This window comes from Dicentrarchus labrax, unplaced genomic scaffold (assembly GCF_905237075.1).
Source record: "Dicentrarchus labrax unplaced genomic scaffold, dlabrax2021, whole genome shotgun sequence".
Lineage (NCBI taxonomy): Eukaryota > Metazoa > Chordata > Actinopteri > Moronidae > Dicentrarchus > Dicentrarchus labrax.
Genome location: NW_026136701.1, coordinates 17,051,358 through 17,075,210, shown reverse-complemented (window position 1 = coordinate 17,075,210; position 23,853 = coordinate 17,051,358). Strand labels below are relative to the sequence as shown.

At 38.6% G+C, this 23,853-nt stretch overlaps 1 protein-coding gene across 1 annotated transcript; it reads right to left on the bottom strand.

Annotated features, from left to right (window-relative positions):
• Positions 1 to 2,406: 2,406 nt before the first annotated feature.
• On the bottom strand, positions 2,407 to 4,888 carry LOC127366041 (aquaporin-1). The gene is made up of 4 exons (XM_051404737.1): positions 4,450 to 4,888; positions 3,606 to 3,767; positions 3,305 to 3,385; positions 2,407 to 2,981 (listed from the first exon to the last, which is right to left on the bottom strand). The coding sequence occupies exons 1-4, from the start codon at positions 4,810 to 4,812 to the stop codon at positions 2,802 to 2,804; spliced, it is 786 nt and encodes a 261-aa protein (XP_051260697.1). The 5' UTR covers positions 4,813 to 4,888; the 3' UTR covers positions 2,407 to 2,801.
• Between the last annotated feature and the right edge of the window lie 18,965 nt (positions 4,889 to 23,853).

The following is a 23,853-nucleotide window of genomic DNA, read 5'->3' as shown; positions in this document are numbered from 1 at the left end:
TGCTGTACAAACGGCCCATTGTAACTAGAAGGTGACCTGCTAGCATATGACCCAGTGTACTGCAGTTGTGACCCATGCCTAAACTCACTCCAATATCTGTTACAGAAACACCAGAAGGTGTTGCAAAGTGCTTATTGGCCATTTTTCTGAACCAGTATCAAAACCCTTATTCAATCAAGATATGTTTATGCCCAAATAAGACACATCCATGGTTAATCCACGATCTTTAACAGAGGAGCACATTAACGGCCTAAGTATGATTCTGTTCAGTCCAAGTGCCCTACAAGTTCTCCAATAGTTGGGTGTCCAAAAAAACCACGATATGGGCTAATGTCTCTCTCTATAGCTCAAGCAATCTAAGCAAGAATGGACCTTAACCCTAAACCCAACGTCTACCCTGCACGTGTTGAAGACTTTTTCATTTTTGCTCCTAACTAAAGATGAGCAAAAAGGTGCAGGGTCAAAGCCAAAAAGCTATTCAGTCTTTTCAGTCTTTCCCCACTGGCAAACTGCCATAGGCTGACCAACTGACCTACAGGGAGTACAGGGAGAAAGAAAGAAAGAAAAAATCTCCAGTATGTGCTGTTTCTTGGCTGCTGGGGAAAAACTCTCACCAACCAGGCAATTTGCCATAGGATGCTTCACCTGCTGAAAACATAAGTGTGAGAAGCCATTCATCGATCAGCAGCAACAGCTGGGCAGTACAAAGAAAACACTAGAAGACTGGAAGCATAACTGAGTACCCGATATTCCTCCCTAGTTTAAGATTCATACTGTCATAGTGTTGACCATGTTTTCAGTCTCCTTTCAACTTAAACATATACCAGATTAAATACCATATTCATGTTATAAGGAGTGTGGGCCCTGAATATTTTGTATGCATATATTGGATAAGGAGATATGCTGAATGACAGGTATATTCACAAATATAACAGCTTGGTTGCTAGGGTAAGTGATTCTAGGAAATGTGATTCTACACATACATACATACATGTCTTTTTTCATTGAACTTAATTCCATTTCTTCAACTCGTAACAAATTAAACTAAATGAATGTGTTACTCCTCAAGATCTGCCCCTGCTTCAGAATCTCTTACTTCACCTTTCAACTAATCATACTTGAAATTGTTGCTATATTCCTGTGTCTACACACATACACTGATTTAATCAACCTTTGAAATCAGATAACAACTCAGACATAGCTCTTTGCACGTGTATTTAAAGACCTGTCAACCAATGTGGGTCTGATAGCAGGTTTAGATCCAATGTTTTAATTAACTCAACAACTGAAGTAATCAACCGTTGATGTGTGCTGTTGTTTCTTCCGCTTTACACACTTAATATTTGTCATTTGTCTGACATTCCTCTAAGTAAGCCTGCTCTTTCTCTCTCCCTCTCCCTCTCTCTCTCTCTCTCTCTCTCTCTCTCTCTCTCTCTCTCTCACACACACACACACACACACACACACACACACACACACACACACACACACACACACACACACACACACACACATACATTTTCTCTCCTGCACAGCTTTTGCCTTTAGGTCACCTGTGCTTGACTTTCTGTTGTTTGGTCATGTTTGGTTTTCTTCTTTGTTGACGCATTTTGCATCACTGATCTGCATATAGCTTTCATAGCAACAACCACACATGGCACTTTAGTGATTACAACTTTGGTTTTTATTTTGTTGAATTGTCCTAGCACTGGGAAATACAAAAGCTGAAACATATTGCCCAATAAATAATGAATTACATGATTTGGCTCAAGTTCTTCAGGAATGCAGACCTTTGTTTACTTAAATCTTATCAGATAAATCCAAGAATGACTTACCAACTAGGCCTCAGACGTTTAAGAGCTCCAAAGAACAAACAAACAAACAAACAAACAAACAAAACAAACAAAACAACCCAAGGTTCACTGCATGTCAGATGATTTTGGGTAATTTAATTATTTGCAAATTTGTTAGGAATTTGCACTTAAAGCAGCTACAAGGACCTTTCATTTTGTGTTGATTCTGGCGGGCCCTGTGGACAAAAGCGGTACTGTTTCCACCTCATCTAACAGAACCCGACCTGGTGGCAATAAGAATAACTATTTAGAAATAGCCGTATATATATATATATATATATATATATATATATATATATATATATATATATATTTCCATAATAAAAATATACAGATTCATCCATGGCAAGATTAACCCTTAAAAGGGGCCCATGGCAGAAATGTGCTGTTGTGTATTTTTTTAGGGATGTTGGAGGCAACAGGCTACATATAAAATGCACAAAGGAAAGGAGATTGGGGTCCAGTAGAAGCCCAACAGCATGGTCTATAACATCAGATACCAAACATTTATTTAAATTTTATATATATAAAACAAGAAAGCAGATAGAGCAACAACTGTTAACAACAAGTGTTTTATTTACTTAAAAAAGTGAGAGACACACAATACATTATCCATCAGAAATAAAAAGTGATACAGGCACACAAAGTATACAAAAAATGGCTCATCATAGAATACTGATATGGGACAAAATTTGAACAAACTGCTCTGTCAAGATTCTCATAACCTCAACTTGTATGCTCGAGCGGCAGCTGGGTGAAAATTGTGTATGGGGTCAAACAAAGGAGTGAATTAGAAAGAAACACTAACTGACCCGTTACCACAAATCTCATTGGTATTTCAAAATAGCACAAAAAAACTGAAATCCTAAACTACATTCAAGAGCTTTTTCTTTTTTTACAGGAGTATAGACATGTACAATGAAACTAAGTAGTTGTGACAGTGTGGAACTATTTTGACGTCATCTCCACAGTCGTAGCGTCATTGCCTCCGTTAACGTCGTAGTCACCCACTGGGCCACTGACCAGGACCTTCATTCTCTCAGGGAAGTCATCAAATTTCGGGGACAGCAGGAAATCGTATATGAGAGCTGCTGCAACACCACCACACATTGGCCCCACCCAGTACACCTGTAATGAACAACTCTGATCAATGTCTGGAATCGGTTAACACCTGTTGTGTGTAAGCCATCGTTATCACAGAAAGAAAGAACAGGAATAACACAAAGATTCCAGTGCAGTTCAAAAGGTTCACATGTGTCGATATCTCAGCCGGGCTAATTGTAAAACAATAGGAATGCTATAACTGATTAACTCGTGAAAGAGGATTCACGGGTAATGGAGTCATCTGTCTATTATGGAGTTATTGAATTATTCAAGCTTGACATGTAATACGCATCCAGATAAATGTGAGGCACGCGTAAAGAGCTTGTGTGCTTCGCTTTCTGACTTACCCAGTGGTCTGTGAAATCGTTCAGGATCAAAGCCGGACCAAAGGAGCGAGCGGGATTGATGCCGCAGCCTGTGTAGCTGATCTGTAATCAACAACAAAGAGACAACATAAGAGGATATCTTCAGCTACATGGTCTGGTGGTATAATAGAGACTGGCAGGGATGAGGGGTATTTACTAAAACAATAAAAATGCATGAAATTCTTTGACTTGTTTGTTGCTTATTTACATTGCTCACATGTCCGATATCTAATTCTAGATAAACATTACACTGCTTTGGGGATGGTTATGGGGTGCAACTTACTGCTGCCAAGTGTCCCAGGCAGACTGAGAGGCCAATGGCCAATGGCGCTGAGCCGGTGACATCACGCCGCCTTTTATCAGTGACTGCAATGACACACAGTACCAGCTGGAAGGTTGCCAGGAGCTCTATGCCCACGCCTTGGCTAGGAGTGACATTGTTGAGCTGCAAGAGTTGGGGAGGAATCCAAAACAACAACAGTTTGTCAGTATGTGTCAGTTAGATGGATAGTTTCCCATCACGACCACTTCTCATTTAGCCGCCACTGGCATCACCCTGGAAGTCTGACAGCAATTTGGCAGAAACTCCAAAGTGCCACATTGTTATTCATTTTTCATTTGTAGAAAACCTTATCATTGTTGTTCAGTGCAATTTAGGTGGGGTGTGTGTTGCGTTTGCAGTTTTTCCACAGAGAGCAGATATCATGCCTTCACACTCACAAGAAGACAGCTGATGTTACAAATTACAGATAATTAAAGAAGAAGTGAAGCATTTTAGCATTTTTAGAATGCAGAACCACAAATTTACCACAGGGGAGCTGAGGAGAAATGTCAAAGAGTTGACATTGCATATTTATATTTGCAGATTCTCTCAGCTGTTGCAGTGTAGTGTGTTTTAATCATGTGTCATCACTGTTCAATTATAAGCAATGCCAGAATGTCCAAGGAACAACATAAACAGTGCCAAATTAAGTGCTACATCCTCACAAAAGTACTACAAAGGCACTTTAAATACACATTGTTGCATCATATTTCTTAGAAGTGTGGGATGTTTCAGAGCTCCAAATCTTAAATCACATATTATTACACGTTCTGTCAACAACAGTAATATGAAATGTTTCACTTACAGAGTTGAGCCCCAGTGCAAGATTGCCACTTGGACGTGCTCCATACACAATGCCACTGGCCAGGGCTGAACCCAGCATCTGGGCCACAATATACATGACTGCCTTGAACACGCTGATCTGGCAGCTGGCAAGCATCCCGAGGGTAACTGCAGGGTTCAGGTGGGCTCCGCTGATGTGGCCTAAACTCTGGGCCAGCGTGGCAATGGCCAGTCCGAATGCCAGCGACACCTTCACCTCCTGGTCTGGGTTGGAATTGTTCGGGTTCCCAATTGCTGTGGAGATGCTGAGGTAAATAAAAAGGGTCATGCCAACCAGTTCGGCCAGAACGGCCCTCCAGAAGTCCTTGCTCTTGAATTCTCTCATGGTGGTGGCAGTGTGGCTGTCCGGCTGTGGGTTTGAGGTCTGTAAAGTGTGTGTACTCACAAACAACAGCGACAGGCTGCATATATAAGGCCTGGGCTGATAATGGTCAGTGGGCGGGCTTTCAAAAAAACTGAAAGAGAGGGCCACACTGAATTAATGAGAAATCCAAAAGACTGGTCTCTTACTTCCCTCCCTCTGCTCCCTCACCCTCCCTCCTCCTCTCCCTGTCCTCCGGCCCCTCTCCCAGTACCTCCCTGTGCACCACTTTCTGGTCTTTGGACTTTTGTAAGTAAAAGAACTGGGTCCTGAAATACTTGTATCCAAGATACATTTTCCACTCATACAAGTATTTACAGTTCTATTGCAGAGTTCTTAATTGTGACTTTTGAGTTGGAATATGTTTTTGCTAACATGAATTTTAAGTATTTAAAATTTAATTTGTGTTTGTGATTCATTTGTAACAAAAAATTACAACTTTGCTCACTCATGTCTTGTGCTCCTGTGGACTTAATCACACCATGGATGACTGACAGCACATAAGGGAGAGCCAGAGAGAAGCCAGACAACTCCCAAATACTCATGTCAGGCCTCACCCTTCCCTCCACAGACAAGGTTTTCTGGCTTTTACAAGACCACCCAAATGACATCTCATGTTCCAGCCCTGAGACACACACAGAGACAAAGAAAGGGAATAAAAAAAAAACATAATGAATTTATTGCCAAAATTACAAACAAATAAAAACAGCTTGAACTGGAATAAATTTGAATTTGTAACATTCAGAATAGAACAACTAGGAGACAGATTTTTAGCAACCTAAACAAACTAATTAAAACAGCGTGTAGCAACTCATTAACTGGAAGGATGTTTACTAAATAATTATTAGATGTTTTGCAGAGCAAAAAGTTGGAGCACAGTAAAACATCAACTTTGAGAAATGAGCTGCCTGTTGCACCTGGACCCCAACTCAAGGGGGTGTGACAGCAAACAGCAGCCAGAACAAAGCACAAGCAAGCTATGTCATGGAATATACTTTGCTACTGCTGTGGGAGTTCCTGTCTCTCTGGTTCTTGGAATAACAAGTTATTATTTTTTTTAATTTGTAGGGATTATTAATACTAATTTGGTGGTTGAGCATGAATGTTTTTCAGCTCCTGAAGGGAGGCACACCATAAGAAAGTGCCACTGAACTATTGTAACATTATGAAGTTGACTCAGCCTGTAAGTTTGACAGAATTGTGAGTAATTCAGTCGTTGCAACACATGTAGTCTTGGTAGAGTAACAGTTTTTTAAGGTGGATGAAAGGCAGATTAGGGAAAGTGTTTTGTCCTTAAACAAATTTATGACCTTTTAATTATTAACTGTGCCAGCTTGTACTCTTACGAGCTCAATGAGCTCATATTTGGAAGATTACTGACAGTGAGAGTGAGCAGGGACAGAGCCAGGTGCACAATTATTGCTATAGGATATTTTGCAGTGTCATTAAACATGCTCTTGAATCACAATGACTAATAATTGTAGAACTAATCTATGTAGATGTCTAGCTCCCTTGATTCTGTGTCATCAGATTCCTGAGAAAAATATGTGTCAGTCAGTGTTGGTTGCACTAGCAATATGATGATTTTTTGTCTTACTTTGCGGAAATGTCTTATTTATTGAATCATCAGATGTTTTTAGTTGACGTGTTTCAAGAATGTAAAAACCTTTGTAATAACACAAACTGAAGGCTGCCAGTCACGTCCACCTCAATAACAGACTATTAGCTAACATTCAGTATATGCCAGTATCCATATATACAGTATCAGAGAAGTTTTTTACATTTTACACCTTTGAGCTTAATATATTTTATATTTAAGAGCAAAAGGGTAAAGAGTGTGTACATGTAAAAATACCTTTTTTGACTTTCACATTATGTCACATCAAATTTTTGACCGGGACGCACCAACAGCTCAGTTTTTTTTATGTTCCTGTACTGTGCTTTGCTGCCCTGGAACAGGATGTAGATAAGCACCATTTGTCAGTAAGGTATGATGACATATCCTGCACAAAATACAGTTTAATTTGAACATATGTAAATATTGCAGCACACAAAAAGAAACATTTTCTACAGGGCCCATTTTATATTTAAGCTCAGTTTGTCAGCTTTACTTTTATCAGCATATAAGCCATTAGTGGAAGAAGTATTCAGATCCAGTTCAGCCATGTAAAACTGCTCCATTACAAGTAAAAAAGAGTAACTATATTCAATACAACAAAAAACAAAAAACTAAGAAAGACAATATTTTGGGGATTATTTTTGATGTCTATATATATATATTATATTTGGTCAAGTTGAAGCTAATGTTATTATTTCAGTTTATTCCGTGATAATGTACCTTATTTTATTACTTATTCGTATAAATTGTATATAAACTCTAAGTAATCTAAGTAATAACTAACGTATAGTTGAAGTATAAATAAGCAGAATATGAGCAGTAGTAGTTTTATCAGTCTACACTTTGAGATTGTATCAACATTAATACAATGTAAAAAAAAAAAGTTCATGCTAACATGTTTATATCTCTGTAATGCTAACTGTAGCTAACAGCAGAATTAAGTAAATTACAATTGAGCCTGATGAACAGCGGTTCATGCACAGCTGAGGCTATTGATGAATAATCAGTAAGCTACATGTGGTTACTGTGGAAACAGTCTCACTAAACTGCCTACACAGTTTTCAGATCCCCAGTGACCTGGGTTTACCTGATCTGTTTGATATTTGAGTTAATATCCGGAAGGATGTGTGGTGGCCAACAGTAAGCATTTTATTAGTGCAACAGAATAGAAGGAGGAAAATGGAACTTTATTTTTGGCATTGATCACTTTAATTTTCCTTCACAGTTAGCCAAGACATTATGCAAAATGAAGTAACAAAACAAAACAAAAAAACAAAAAAACATGGACCATGCAAAAGAGAATAATAAATTGCATTAAGAATATAAATTCCACAGCGATTTGAATGAATAACAAATAATTCAGGTATGTTTGGTTATGGTTACCTTCTTTTTTCTGTTTTTTGTTTTGTTTTTCTTTACTTTTATCAAATAACTCCATTAAGGTGTTAGAGTAACAAATAATTAGAATGCTGCCTTAATCTAATAACTGAATAAGTGAGGACCAATGCACTGAGGGTCAACTGCTTCTAATCTGTGACTTGCAGTGACAAACTGGAGACATAGACGTTCATTTTAAAATGAATTCCTGAACTGAAGAGACTGAAATGGTTGAACAGAGGATCATTTCTAAATTCTAAAACTAGATTTGTTCTTTTCACATTTTGTTCCTGGTGTGTTCTTGCAGTTGCAATCGCAGCAGTTCTTACCTAGTGCAATTAAGTGCTACACATGTTTATGAGTCCTGTACGTCATGTGATGTGCAAGAGTAGAACTGGAGCAAATAGTTCCAGGACAGATGTGGCCTGAGGGCAAGCTTGAGAAATAATGCCATAAAGGAAACACTCAACAAATTGTGTGTATGCTAGAGAGGTGAAAGTTTGGAAAGTTTCATCGCCAGAGGTGTACGGTGCACAAGCAGCGCAAGCCCAAATTGAAATGGGATTGAGAGTCAGACAGTATATTGTCAAGACTGGCATCACTTACAGTCACTCAAACCAGCTCCTCTCAATCCCTTTAAAAGCAGTGTGCAGCCAGGGTGAACTGACAGCTCTGCAGTGGAGGGAAAGCCTTGCAAGTGATACCTCACTAACATTTAAAAAAGCTAACCTGATGACTGATAAAATCACTAATTATTTATTAATCGCCATTCGTCACATATCAGTAGTCATATCTGAAAAGAATTCATTAATTTACAACGGTAGTGAGAAATCAGGGCCATGTTGGTAATGCCTATCCAAAGTCATGACAACAATATCAGTGAAGGATCAGATTTCAGATGGAAAATGTCAAAATACCTCAAGGTTGGCTGACATGTAGTATATTTAGTAATGTGTAACCTATAGTTATGCAGTTATGCACACTATAATATTTGCTGGGTTATTGGGTGGACATATCAGTGAAAGCAATAATGTAAGTCATTAACTAGGTCACTTAATTTAAATTACAAGCCGCTTAAACTTGAGGTAACCAAGATTATCTCTCTTGATAACTGACATGTATGAACATCAAGATAACCCAGATGCCGCCAAACTGCAAAAACACGAACCGTGTTTCCTTTTGAGGAAGGCATTCGACTGTACTGAGTCAGTTAAATCTTGAAATATATTTTTGAATGCCTAATTAATTGTATTCTAGCCCCGTATCCGTTATGATCAACACAATACTTAGAGAGATATTCCTTTATTTGTCCCACAATGGGGACAATTCCAATTTTGATAATATTGATATATTGTTATGTGGACCTCAATCTGAAGTCAACTGTAACCAAAAGAATGACGAAAAATACAAACAAAAACAACAAACCCCACTGTGTGATCAAACAGAACCACTCACATCAGCATTATGAAATTTACTATTGTAATTTTTATTTATTGCTTGCTTTTGTGGCATCCTCATACAGAAGTGCCTGTTTTGACATTGACTCAAGTGCAAAACCTTTCTATACTTTATGGTGTTTCCACAAATCTTTCAAAGCTGACAGTGTGACAGATTTCTCTGCATCTTATCAGGCTTTCAGACTACTCCACCTTTGTCTTTGCTTATGTCTTCTTCAAAACATACCTTTGCTCGAGCTTGTGGAGGGATGTCACATCAGACTGAATTTGCGAGGTGCCAAGACCACTAGCAGAGGAATGTGGAGAATACTTAAAAACACACAACGAATTAACGCACTAAGAAGCTCTGTGTGAGTGATTTATGTAAGAGTTGATATAAACATTTTAAAATTTCTAGCTAATGGAAGTTACCACTATACTAACAGCAGAAAGTGAATGTCGAGGGGAGGTCAAGGTCATAGTGGGCTTGAGTTTGTTTGGTTTTTAGGTTCAAAGGTGACACATACCACAAACAGAGGTTGCTGCTATTATGCCATAATAATCCAACCATGCATGCAGATTGTACATACAGCCATAACTTATTGTACAGAGTGCAGTAAAATTGCATACATACATTTTTTTTTTAGAAAAGTGTGGTGTTATTCAAAATAAAAGTTTTTTGTTTGCTTAAAATAGTGCAGTGCTCTGTATTATTATTCTTGCATTAAAATCAGATCAAGACAAACACATAAAAAAGGCGTGAATGCAATTATTTCTTTAATGTCATTATCTCGAGACCACAAGTTAATTATTTCACATTCATAATGAGATGTATAATGAGAAAACAAAAGGTTGTTTCCTCTTAATACTTAATAATGTTTATCAAAGATCAGGAGAGCCATGCCAGCGGGCATAGATGGCGGGTTATACTAGCATTGGTTTAACATCATGGACAACGCATGGAGGAAACATGCAATTTTCATACTGACCAAAATAAAAAAAAGTTCTTGAAATTAACCAGGACATTGCAGGGATCTCATTTAATAAGTCATCTCCTGTTATATTTGGCCACTGTTGCATCGCACTGCCAGGAAATTGATAGCTTAAATCAATCTGATGTACAGACGGGTGACAAATTAAAGGAAAAACCTGAATGAATGAGTGGAGAAACATGACAAATGCAAATGCTTTCATACAGGACACCAGGACTAAATAATTTGAGACGGTTCCAGAGACTAGGAGGTTTGTGTTGTTTTTTTTCTTTAAATTGTTACCCATCTGTATATTCTGGTAACAACTCTTTTCAGTTCAGTTATGAATCCTCCCCGACAGCCATTGCTGCTAAGACAGTGATCTTAAAGGCCGAAATCAGGTGTGATCAAATGACACTCATTTTTATATTTTTTATAGAGAGAGAGAGAGAGAAATAGATAAGCTCCCCTCTGTGTTGATGATGGATGAATTGGGGTTTGGGAAATACCATTCCAAATATTATATCTGCTTCAAGACATTTTTTATGGTTGTAAATGTCAAACCACAATAAATAACATGACTAATTCAGGAAAAGCTTGACAGGAAAGAGTCATCACAGTTTGGCATACATCATCGGTTTCAGATGTCAGTCTCCCTTCCTTGCCTCACTGCGTCTTCCAATTCCAAGTGTTACAACGCACTGAAAAAGTTAAAGATGGAATCAAAACATGCACATGTTCCAAGTGTTTGTCAGGAATATATTTAATAGAATAGAAATAGAAAATAGTTGGTTGTCGAACAAACAGCCCGACGGGTTAAAGGTTGCGGAGCATGGACAACACAGAAATCCAGTGACCCGCAAAACCGCCTGTGACAGTTAGGAACTCATTTTCCTAATTGCTCAAAGTTATCTAATTACAGTTTGGTCACAAGGTATTTTGCGTCCAAAGGAAACATTCTTCACCACAAAACAAAATACGACACATCAATGCTTGCATCATTCCCTCTGGAAAAAAAAGGATTACACTTTTTGTTAAGGTTACAAAAGAAACAAAAAAGAGAATGGTTTATAAATTTGCTCTAAAACAGATGTTTTGATTGCCCGGGATAAAGAGAGGTCATTCTTCACAATGACCTCACACTGACAAGGAGAGGAATTTTAGCTGCAAGCGTGTGAAAGTGGACAGATACAAAAGACAAACGACTGATTAAATAATTTGCCAGAGCTCAGACTCATGTGTTTGACTATCATGTTGCCCAGAGAGAAACCCAAATACACACCCCTGCACACACTCTGAAATCATCACCGGTGAACAGCTTTCATCAAAGGCTTCTATTCAACCCCAGGAGACAGTAGCATTAGCTAACAAATCACAATCATGAGACTGCTGCTACTTAGCGAGTTTGGGTCAGTGCGCTATTGAGCTGGCCCCAGACTGGACTCTCTGTTATATAACTAATGTGAACCATCTCAAAATAAATGGCAGGGCCCGAATTAGCTTATTCTCTCATTATTCTCATTGACTGGGTTTTAAATATCAGAAAAGGATACATGAACATAAACGAATGCATTCATGGTCTATTTTTAAGATCATAAGTTTGTTTACTTCGTGATTGATCAGTTGTATCTCAACAACACCAATGCAGCAAAAAATAGCCGTATACCTCCAGATATTGTTAGAGAAGACAGGTGAATTATGAGACCCCCGAAACTTCCTGCTGCCTCTGCGTCATTTGTATTTGTTTAGAAAATATCCAAGGTGTAATGTTTGGTGTGGCTGCTCAGAATAGGAAGCGTTATCAGATCTAATGATGCTTTAATGGTTTTTGGCTTATCTGACTTCCACAGTAGGAATGTAATAAGCGAGTTATAAGGTGAAAATGTTTATTTTTGCAACAACCATTATAGGATATCCTCTTATTCTGCACATGTCTCTTCTCAGGAGAACAGTGGTATATGTGCATGCCCCCCCCCACATCGATCATTGATTTTGGCAGGTCGTCTCCTGAATACCTTTTGGCCAATTGGGCAGTTCTGCTGTTTCTTCATAAAATTGATTTTGGTGTAACAGCTGTGTGAATAAATGAATGTACTACAACTAATTTTAACACCCAGTTTATGTATTCATCTACTTTGTCTCTGTAAAAGAAACGTGTCTGACACTCTTCAACAAATGACTCTACCAGCACCCTCTGATTGTTTTACAATAGTTGCAACAGCATCAAGGTAGTCTTATCTGTGGTAGGTTCATATAACTTTAAACATTAACCGATTTGTCTTTGAAGGAATTGTGTACTTGCTAGATGAAATGCAGCTTCCTCAAGTCTTTAAATGATTTATTTAAATTTATCTCTTTGAGGTTGGGTACTGCAATTTGGTCCTGGGCTGATGATCCTTACATATGTTCATCTCTGAAAAGAGATTTATATTTCCACTCTATGTGTTCTCTTGAGAATGGCAGACTCACAAACACACAGGGGGGCTTTTATTAGTGGGATCAGTTCATCTCAATTGTTGCGTGTGGTTCCTGGCTCTTTGCCTATTTATTACCATTGTAAAGCCCCTTGCCTGTCTCCCCCACTTCTACAAAACCTACACAAAAACATTTTTGAAAGGCTTAGTCGGGGATCTGTGATGCCATGACAACAGCTCCAACATTATAGACTTCTTCCCGCTCCAGAGACCATATCATGTTTTACGCATCTCAGTGGCAAGCTCTCCAAGGAGGCCTCTCTAACTAATCACGTTAGGATTTCAGCATAGAGGAACAGCTCAGTAGCTCATTGCTGAACACTGATTGTTGTGAAGAGGAAAACTGTGATGTGAAATTGATCACTTGATTTGTAAAAGCACAACATTGACATCATGAAAGCTGACATGTTTGAAAACCAAATTAACTGATACACTGATGGTACAAATGATACAATATTTGCTCTCAATTACGGGCATTATACAAGATTTTTTTATGATGACTTTACATGTGGTAGAATAACGATGTCCTGTAGCCTATATTGTAGCTGTCTCCCAATAAAACCCTTTTCTCCTCTGGGTAACACTAGACACTTTTAGGGCTTTATGGCTGGCTGCCATCCTGGCTGCCTTTGTGATAACATTAACTACTCTGGCATGAAAACAAGTTTACAAAATAATAAAATGTAGCGTACCCTCTGATAAGGATGGACTTTGCACCTTCTGCAAGCTCATCCCTGGCTTTAATCCAATGTAGATAATGGTACAGTATTAGCCCTAAACTCCCTCATGTGGCCGATTTGATGTGTTTATTTACATTCCTTTTCTGGTAACTGCTGGAACACTAAGTGCTCTGGAAGACATGGAATTGTTTTCATTGATTTATAAGGTTCTTCATATTTTTCCTCCAATCTCTGCAGTCCAGAGATCACACTTACACATAATACTTGCTATGTGTGCATAGTATGTTTCATTTCCAACAATATTGATTACATGTTTAACCACTTGCAGGCAGGAGAGCAAGCTGTGTACATAATGTTGACATTTTAACCAAGGAAGACAACCAGGTAAGTACACATGTGACCAAAATAGTTAGACTCTATGTTAAAAGGCAGATGTGGTGATAGTAACCATAGGCATATGTAGGAGGACCATATACGCCAAAAGGGGTTAACCTTTGTTTTACCAGCCAGTTCTATTGAAATCACTAAAATGGTCTGTGAAGCTGAGGGGGACCAGAGTTAATATCTGTCTATAGGTTTGTCGAGTGACAGCTGCCACATTACACATAGCTGTTTGAGCCATTGTTAATATGATAAAAACTGATTAGTCCAGCTTTAAATTAACTGTTTTTTGAATAATTCAAAAAACTGTGATTTGCTCATTCACGCACTAAATAATTAAATGAAATATAATATAAAATAAAACAATATATACAATTGTATATACATACATCTCTGCATCCAGGAAATAGTTCTGTTGTGCATTTTTTAAATTTGCGGCTGGGGGAATGTAAACGGCTGCAACGAGATAGTGATGATAACCTGGTTTTTGTCCCAATCTTCACATAAAATGTTACATCTCTATATATTGACAAATATATGATATACTGTAGATCTATATATATAATATTTAATCAGATACTGAACTGCTTTTATGGCAGATGAAACCTGGTATGTGTTATTTGCTGAAGTTTGCAGTAAAATAGTGGTATCAGGTTGATCTTTCTATTCCAAACAGAGCAACACTTCTAGTTATTTATGATGTTCTAACAAAGTACTGCGAGATAGTTCCTTAGCAAAAAAAACGTGGTTCACTGGGAGGCAAGATATGCACTGATGTATATATTTAAATTGCTGAAAGGCCTCCCTCTGGTTAAAGTGGGCTTCTCCATATACCATGTGCAGTAAATCTTAGTAGAGATATATATTAATCATTCAAATGATCTCAGCAACTGTAACTGGTGGTACCACTGTCTCGGCTCATACTATTTCATCCAATTCATGCAGAACTAATCAAATAATCATCTTTTACACATCAGCCCGGATTTTACAGGCATACCCACCGAGATAAAAATACCCTGTAACAATTTAATATCCGGGCTGGGTAAATCCTAATAAGAACTAAATGGAAATTGCAATCACACTGTACGACTAATCTGGGGAAAATACAAAAAAACATTTTATCAAAATGAGCAAATTGTATGGTGAATGTGGTGCTATGAAAATATTCACGAGTGTCATCTAAGGTAAGATTTTTTTGGTTCCAAAAAATGACATATGACTGATGTCACCTTTAGTAGAGTCTGCAAAAATCACCAATTGAATTCTATTTCTTTCAAATGAACAAATATATGTTAAGAATGTTATAGAACAAAACGCCTTTCACACACTTGATTTGACTTGATGCAGAGTATCATGTAATGAATTTCCCGATGACAGCTGAAACTTAACACATCTTGATTCACCAAATGCCTATGCGAGGAATGAATTAACACTGTTACCTAAACAATGCAGCCACTGATGTGTTAACATCATCACTATACACTTAATCTCTTTTGGCAAGGTTGTCTGACTGGTAATTTTTATTCAGACATCAAGCCACAATATAAACTGAGATTGAGTGGAGATGGGAATACTTTGTGCTTTTGTGATAACAACATTGTTTGCACATCCCATGTGGAGGTCAAAGCATTGTGTCAGCAATGTCCCTTGGAAGTGTTAGGGAATCTATGAGGGTGGATACTTGCTGTCATGGGAGGTTGACCCACTGAGCTTTGTGGTGGATGACTCCCATCTTACCAAACCTCTTGCTGCTCACAGAGGCTTGGCCAGATCAGAAATTCTGTTTAGGAAATGTCTTTAGATGTTATTTCAAGTAGAATGTCAGCTGTGTTAATCATATCCCTTTACTTAAATGAAATATGATTACATACATTAGTGTCCACATTTCACTCCCGGTTCCGCACAACTGCATGTTTATAAAAAATGGATTTACAACATATTTGTACGATCACGACTGATAAGCTCTTGCAATGTGAAGAGACAGATTCAAGCCCCTCTCTGAGTAAAGAGGGGTCACTAGGCGCAACATTATTGTATGTGAAGTACATCTGTTGAGTGCAGTAGTGTGTGGATGCACAGGAGAGTAGGTGTGGGTCTGTGTATGGGTGTGTAAGGCCATCTGTTTTCATACTGAGAAGGAAAACAATGAAACTGAATTAGACTGTGTCCTAAGAGACAATCATTTGGGGGCTAGAAATAATGACAACAAAACGGACTTCCTTATCATATAGTAAGTCTCATTATACCACACATGCCAATAGGCGAGACATTGTGCTTGGTGTACAACTCTGTCTTTACTTAATCAAGAAGGAAAACAAATGACTCTACGTATGTCTCTGTGTACACCGACGTCAGACCAAGATTTCATGGGAGAGAAGCTGGAGGACAATGGTTGCAAATATGGTCAGCAATAATTTAGGATGTGTCCTCAAATATTTTTAATTTCACAGAGAATGTCTGAAGCTAAGTCTGGAGTCCCACCCAACACAAAGGGTCGATAAATTTTCTCTCCTTGTGGTTCCCTAGTTGAAAACAAAATGTTCTTATGTAGCAGTTAGTGTCTAATGAAAACACTGAGAAAAAGCAACACAAGTCCAACTGAACTGTTCCCTCTGTCCTAATCACTCCACATTAGAGGTGGGAGTGTAGTCAAAACTGCTGTGGGTTTATTAGTTCATTAATTATGATTCTGCATTCTTTATGGCATGTTCATTACATGTTAATTTATGCCTTTTAATGAAAATGACCTTTTGGGTTAAAAATATATCAATAATTTGACCTTTTGTAATACTGAATACCTTATGTTATTTTCTCATATTGAAGATTTTCATTACCACTAAATAAAGAAATATCAGTATTGATCACAAACTGCTGTGAGCTAATATTTGAACTTTAAGTATTGGGAACATCCACAAATATCACCACATTTAATTAAAATGGTAAGAGGTATCATAGCAAAAAATCCAGACTCAGAAGATGAGATATGCTTCTCAGTGGGCTTTTCAGTGGGTAAACAATAGACTTAAAATCAGACCTCATGAAACCTTCATGATTGTCCATGGGGGTATTATTGTGGCGATGTTATTTGTAAATGTGTGTGGAGAGCTGAGAAATTTATTTCCAAACCTCTTGCCAGATGCCAGCATGCCATGTCTAAGAGGCCTTTTCTGTAGTCCCTAATTATAGTTCACAATATTAACATATAAAACAGAATTTTACTCCAGTGATTGTTAAATGATTATGTGGAGTGGAGAATCTGGTATATGCAGGACTATCCTTGCTTAAGTCTTTCATCTTCTGGTCCTATACCAATGCCTTTCATCTTTCTTACAAAATCCTGTGAATTACCTTTCCTAAGACTGACACAAGTGTCACATCTTTGTAGATTTTGCAAAGACTAAGGTCATCTTTCACTGATGTCATGATAAGATGTCTTGTCGGGCCCCAGAAATGTACCTTTTCATATGGAGTTACAAATAAATACTTGTTTTCATCCACTGCTGTTATGCGATTATTTGGAGTTGAAAAAATGCAGAAAAGACTATGAAAATGTTTCATGTATTAATGTAAGGTGCATTAACTCTTTTTCAAAAAAGGCCATAACCAATGCGATATGTTCAAATTCGATACTTCAAAATCTTCTTGAAAAGTATGTTGTTAGAAGAACTGCTACTGTTGTTTTGTTGTCAATTGATAATGGGTACAATTTTTGTGGCATGGGGTGCAAAATCGTGGTTTTAAAGGCATAACATAGTGGGAGAACCAAAATGGACTTGAAATGGTACTGTAACATACTGGCAAAGGGTACAGATAAGAATCTTTTCGGGTGTAACTTTTCCCTGATAGATAGCAAAAGTCTTCAGTGTTTCTCGAGATATCTGGGCCAGACCAGATGGCCACAGTCAGGCCAACACAGACTGATAACTGTAGGGCTGTTGTTGTACTCTGAACATGAGAGTGATAATGCCCTACGCACACAGGGCATAGGACTTATGTTGACAGTAGGTACAGTCCACAAGAGGCCCTTTGTTCGGGTGACAAGGTCAGGGAAAATGGCTATTGCATTCTAAACTAATACTCCTTTGATATGCACCACCAAATAACCAGAGTGTGGAAGCAAAATGCATCTTCTACAATACAGTCAAGCATACTTGGACAAGATCAGTGATAGAAACATGGACATATATTGATGGGGTACCAGAATCCAGATATGAGTCAAAGAGATAATTGGATAGCATGAGTTTGTTGAAACAAATAACAAAAACAGGGAGAGGTTTGTGCACCTGGGCACTAAAAAATTTGATCACTGGAGGAATTAATTTTTGCTCAAAAGTCAGGTTTTCTGGATCAGTCAACAGAGAGACAGATTGAGCACTTCTGCATGTCTAAGAAGTTTCAACATAACTACACGATGTGATAAAGAAAGGTTTGGATGCTACAATAGAAAAAAATAGTCCACCATGTACTACTGAAAGACCTCTGAAAGAGATCTTTGCAATGAGGCAATACAAAAGGCAGAAGTTTAATGTAAAGCGCCTGCAACACCCAGAGATCCAGCCAGATTACAGGTTGGCACTCAGCCTCATGTTCCAACTACATGAGGATGGAAAACCACCTTGATGCCTTCTGGCAGGATGTAAAGCTGGCTTCACCCTTCAGCAAGTACTGGGTACAAGGAAACAACAACAGAAGGAATGGCTATCAGCAGAGACCACGCAGAAGATCAAGACACGACAAAAGAGAAAGGAAGCAGTGAACAAACAGCCTTGCAAGACCAGTGACAGCATCAGCAAGTCAGAGGACGCTCATATGGGAGACAAAATTCTGAAAAGAGAGGGGACAAAAGACACGTCACTGAGAGTTTGGTAGCAGAAGCAGAGGAAACAACATTATAACATCACCAGAGCGCTGGTAGGAAATAATTCCACACCAGAGAGACCATGGATAGATAAAGACAGATCATCATACTGATAGAGCAGCAACTAGCCAAATGGGTACAATATAAAATCTAATTCTGAAATAAAAGGGATTTGTTGGCGCCCTAAAATATATAATTTAAGGTCATAGAAGATTTTTTTATATTGTTGGTGTTTCGGGTGTGATGTGAATATAATTTCATATGCATCTACTCTACCAATATATACAGTGAAAGTGATACTCTGCCTGAAACGCGGACCCCTGCACTTGAAAGAAGCTTGTAAAATGTTTGGAAATTTCAGGCAGTCTGGATTTACTGCAGTTATAAAGAATTCAAACACTGATAATGTGCCAAACAAAGAACCCACATTAGAAAAGTACCCATTAATTTATCGAAGCAACCTGTGAGTGAGGGATATACCAGTCCTTCCTATTATGGAGGCTGTGGCTCAGGAGGTAGAGCGGATCATCCCAAGGTTGGCACTTAAGGCTCTTCCTGTGTCCGTGTGTTGAAGCAAGACACTGAATCCTGAGTTGCTCCTGATGGGTGGGCCAGCAGCTTGCGTACAAATGGTGAAGAAGCAGCAATATTGTAGTTTTATATAGCACTTTCTCAATTAGGGTTAAAAAGCGCTATATATATTGCCATCCATTTACCATATTCTTCTTCTTCTTATTATTATTATTATTAGAATTTGTATATATTAAAATACCAACACATCCACAAAGAAGATGCAAACTGATTCTGATAATCCATCTTTCTGCTGGCTATGTTTTTGAAGCAAACAAATTATTTCATTTTATGTGCCAAGAGTTTTTTCGTATTAGTCTTGCTGAATTGATGTATATTTTATTTTAATTTTTTTGTCAGCTTTCTCATTTTTCTCTTAATTGCAAGATGTAATATAGATCTTTTATTGACATTGGGGCCCATGAATAAATGAATGAAACTTTTAATGCTTTTTGGGCTGCAAGAGGGAGTACAATTTGTTGCCAAGGCAGCTTTTAGTCTCTCTTACCATTGCTATTCTGATTACGGAGGTGCTTTGAGAGGACTTCACCCCCATGACTAGAAGACAATACAAGGAATTGGGATACAGATGTGCATAATCTGACACGAGATCTCTGTGGCAGCGAGAGATCAGATTAGAAAATACAATAGATCACAACAGAAAGTTATATCAAAGGTTTATCCTATGATCAGTTTCTCTTTTTCCTGTGAGGGTAAAGCTGGGGGTTTCTGCCAAAAAGGAAGACTCAAGGTACTCTCCCGGATCCATTATGTTTAAATCATCATTTTTATTTAAAAAGTCAAGAACACAACCGTATTTAGTTTTTTTCTGGCATATGGGTTAAATGCATGATGATTTCACTTCTTTTTTAGTTGGAGAAGACTCTTTCTTATCCTCATCCTAGATAAATAGACTAAACAGACAAAATAATCTTATTGGGAGACAGGATGAACTGGACAGAGAAAGAAATGTCAGAAATGTCATCCAGGACTCAGATTAATCTTAGCTGACTGTTGATATTGGGACAAGGCTGTGGTTCCCCCTTTAGGCTCACTAATGTGACATTGTGTCAGTAACTATTAAAATATGTTCAGTGACTATGATGATTTATGGTAATGTATGAGGAGTAACCATCAAAAAACACTGAGGCTGACCCCAGATTGAACTTTGTGGCTGCTGTTTTCTATCTTTAAATGGTAAAATGTAGTAAAAAGAAAAAAACCCTGTATTTTCTGCATAAAGACAGATAATAAGAGTTTTTAGTTCTGTATTAATTAAAAAGGCTGTATCTTTAATGACATAAATGTGATAAAAATCAGCTTTTGCCTGCATGCCTCCAGACACTTCTTCTTACCTACACAGAAACAATTCCGCCTGCCTGGAAAAAAGTGAGAAAGCACCTTTCTTTCCCTTCCCATGTGCACCAGCTTGTCCAAGAAATCCTGTCTCTGTGATGGACGTCAAGGTCTTTGATGTGGTAAAAATCTGTGGCGAGAACAATGTGGGGGAATGCTGGGTGACTGGTGTGTTGGACAGTGTCCCAGGCTGTCTACCAGTTTCTTCGTAATGATCAATGACAGTATTCTGAGTAGAAGCTCCTGGGTGAGGAAGAGAGTCACATTAGGGATTCAGGTTCCTCAGACTGGCCTTGTGGTCAGAGGAACCGTCCTTGAACCACATAGAGTAAGTGGCTGCTGCATCTGTGTTAATAGACGTCTGACGTGCTCAAGTGGCTTTAAACAAAACACCACATCCCTGCCAGGTCCTGGCCTGACATAAGTGAAAAAAAAAATTCCCCTAAAGGGAGTAATAAAATATCACAGTAACCTACTATATGCAGTCACTCTATTGTATCCTTTGATTGTAAAAAAGCTCACGCGTGTCATGCTGTACCCCTCTTTACAGCTCTTAAGATCCGGCAGAAGACACATATTCAGCAATATTTTAACAAACATCCAGTATACAAGTAGGCTACATGCAACAAACAATAGACCAAGGAGAAGTATCCCTTTAAATTCATAATCAACCAACTCTGATGGAATCTGCTCACTGTTTCAACAAAAATTATGAAATACATTGACCAATATCTATCAAAAAGTTTACTTTTTCATTCTTGTAACTCTTATGCAATCTTACTGTACCAAATGACCATTCCTGATTGCTTAAAACACAGGCAGTTATGTACTCTGTGCACTCCTCCCAAAACCACAGACAGACAATTATATCACATTGCAAGTATTTCCTAGATGCCTGAGTGTCAGCCTTAAATCTTACATACAAAGCATTGTGTGCGCAGCGGTGGAAATCAGTGAGGGCAGATAATCAGTGGAAGGCTGAATGGGAACTGTAGCAGGAGTTCATGGGTGGCAACAGGGCAGGTGTTGGCTCCAAAGGCACAGGATCTTCTCACACAGTGCTGGCCCCTAGGGTGCAAAAAGGACTCTCCTGTCTCCTATTCTGTAGTAGCCACTGCCTTATCAAGGGAAGGAAATAATCTGGGAGCTGCTTCCCTGCATTGTGTGTTATTGTTCCCCCTAGTGAGAGGAGGCTGCATTAGTCAGCAAGAGGAAGATAGTGCTTAGGGGTGGCTCAAGGTAAGTTTGTTTATGCTTTTGAGGAATATCGGTTGTTTAGAAGGAAACAAACAGAGGAACCTGATAGAGTATAAAGAAGTTGATATAGAAGTATAGGTGAAAATATAACTTAAAACTAATAATTAAAGAAATAATTGTGAATACACAAGACAGCATATGCTCCCTGAATAGGAAAAGGCATGGATAAGAAAGCCCTTCCTTTCACATGAATCCTCCTACACACTCATAGAAAAAGTTGCCACATTTGGTGCTCTCCCTGGGTGAGTTTTTTATTCTCCACCTGAAATTCATTTAACAGCTGAGTTGTGTAGCTGCATAGTAAGAGGCCTGTCCATTCACTTCCACTGGCAAACAACCCTGCCAAAAAACACTATGCCAACTTGGTAGAAGAACAGTGGATGTCCTTTTCCAGTTCTTGGATGGATAACAGCATCGTAGGCATCCACATTATTAACATTGACACTTTTAACCATCCCTTATCTCTCAAGATATCCTTCACACATAGCCTTACTGCTAGGCCACATAGTTCAGTATTTAAATGAGTGCGAGAACATGGATGACTCAATAATATCTGATCCTGCACAGTCACACTTGGAGCTTAGCACTAGACTTTGCAAAGCTGTTAGGAGAGCTGTTAAAAGGTTGAACAGTGAAAGCTGTATTCATGTTCTCTACTTAATGAAATCCTGGGCTGCTGTTCAGCGGCCCAGGCCAAGGCCCTGTTACAATACAGACTTGTAACCTGACTAACATTTACCCCTGAAAGTTCAAACTTGATCCATCAGCCACTAGCCGGCTTCTCTCTTGGGAATGGTGCACATAATTGGATTTATCTTTCAGATGAACCTTCCTCATAGATTGTTAAATTAGTGGTGCTTGTTTAAAACCTCTTATCATCTGGCCAGGACTTCAGGATATCTGGTGCCCTCTCATTATTCTCCAGTAATCTGTCAGCAAGCAAATTAGTCTCAAACCAACTGACAGTGTTTTTCTGCGACTATTCGACAAATGAAAAGTTCTTCGGCTAAGACTCTTCAAATCGACTATTAGGGGGCAGCCCTAGTTATTATGTTAGAAAAATATCCTACGAAAGCAGTTTACAGTATAGCAACAACAGTGGTTCTGTCCTGCAACCTTGCTGGTTTATTTCCATGTCTTCTTATTACGTAGATCATTAGCGGCTGACTTTTTGCAGTGAGCTTTAGCCTCAATTTTGCAACATCATATCTTGTATAGCCATCATGTTAATTCTTAAGACTGTTTGGGGTTCTTGTTTGAAACTAAATCTTCTGTTAGACAGAGGTTTCATCCAAATTTGTTTGTTTTCTTTGTAAACTGCATACGTGACATGCTAGAGCTGAAAGTTTGGCAGGCGCAGCAACAGTAAATAAGGGGTCTTAGTGAACGGTAAAGCATACCATACATAGAAGCAAGAGAGCCTCACGCCATACCTCTCCTTCCAGATAAATATAGTAACAGCTTTGTCTTTGCCCACTGGCTTAATGGGGTTAGGGGGGTGCAGTTTTCAAGCCATTACTTTGAATGTCACTTTGATGCAAGCTCAACCCTCTCGGATGTAAAGCCTCTCATGTAATCACAGCACTAATTTGGGAAATGATATTTGCTCATTTCAAGTTGCAGAAAATGAGGTTACAAAATTGCAAGTGGCAAAGACCAGGGGACATAACATACTCTGACTGTTTCAGTCCACCTTTGCGCTTTACCTCTCTGAAGGAGAGCAGGTCAGAATATAAACATCACAAAGTGTAATTAGAAAATCCCTGGTATTTGAAAAGGTCACTTCTACTTTTTTATTGAAACGACTGATGGGATGCTGGCTCTTTCTCATTGCTACACAGCAGTGAAAGGATCTGCTGCCGTTTTTAATGCAGTTTTCTAACAAACCCCCCAGAGGGAGGAATAAAAGCTATTGAGGCAACTCGGGTGTAAGGCCCCTTAGTTGAAAAGGGATCAAATGTGTGAGCAGAAGGCTGTTTGAGACCTATATGTTAATGAGAGAGCACTGCCAAGAGGCTGTTGCTGCA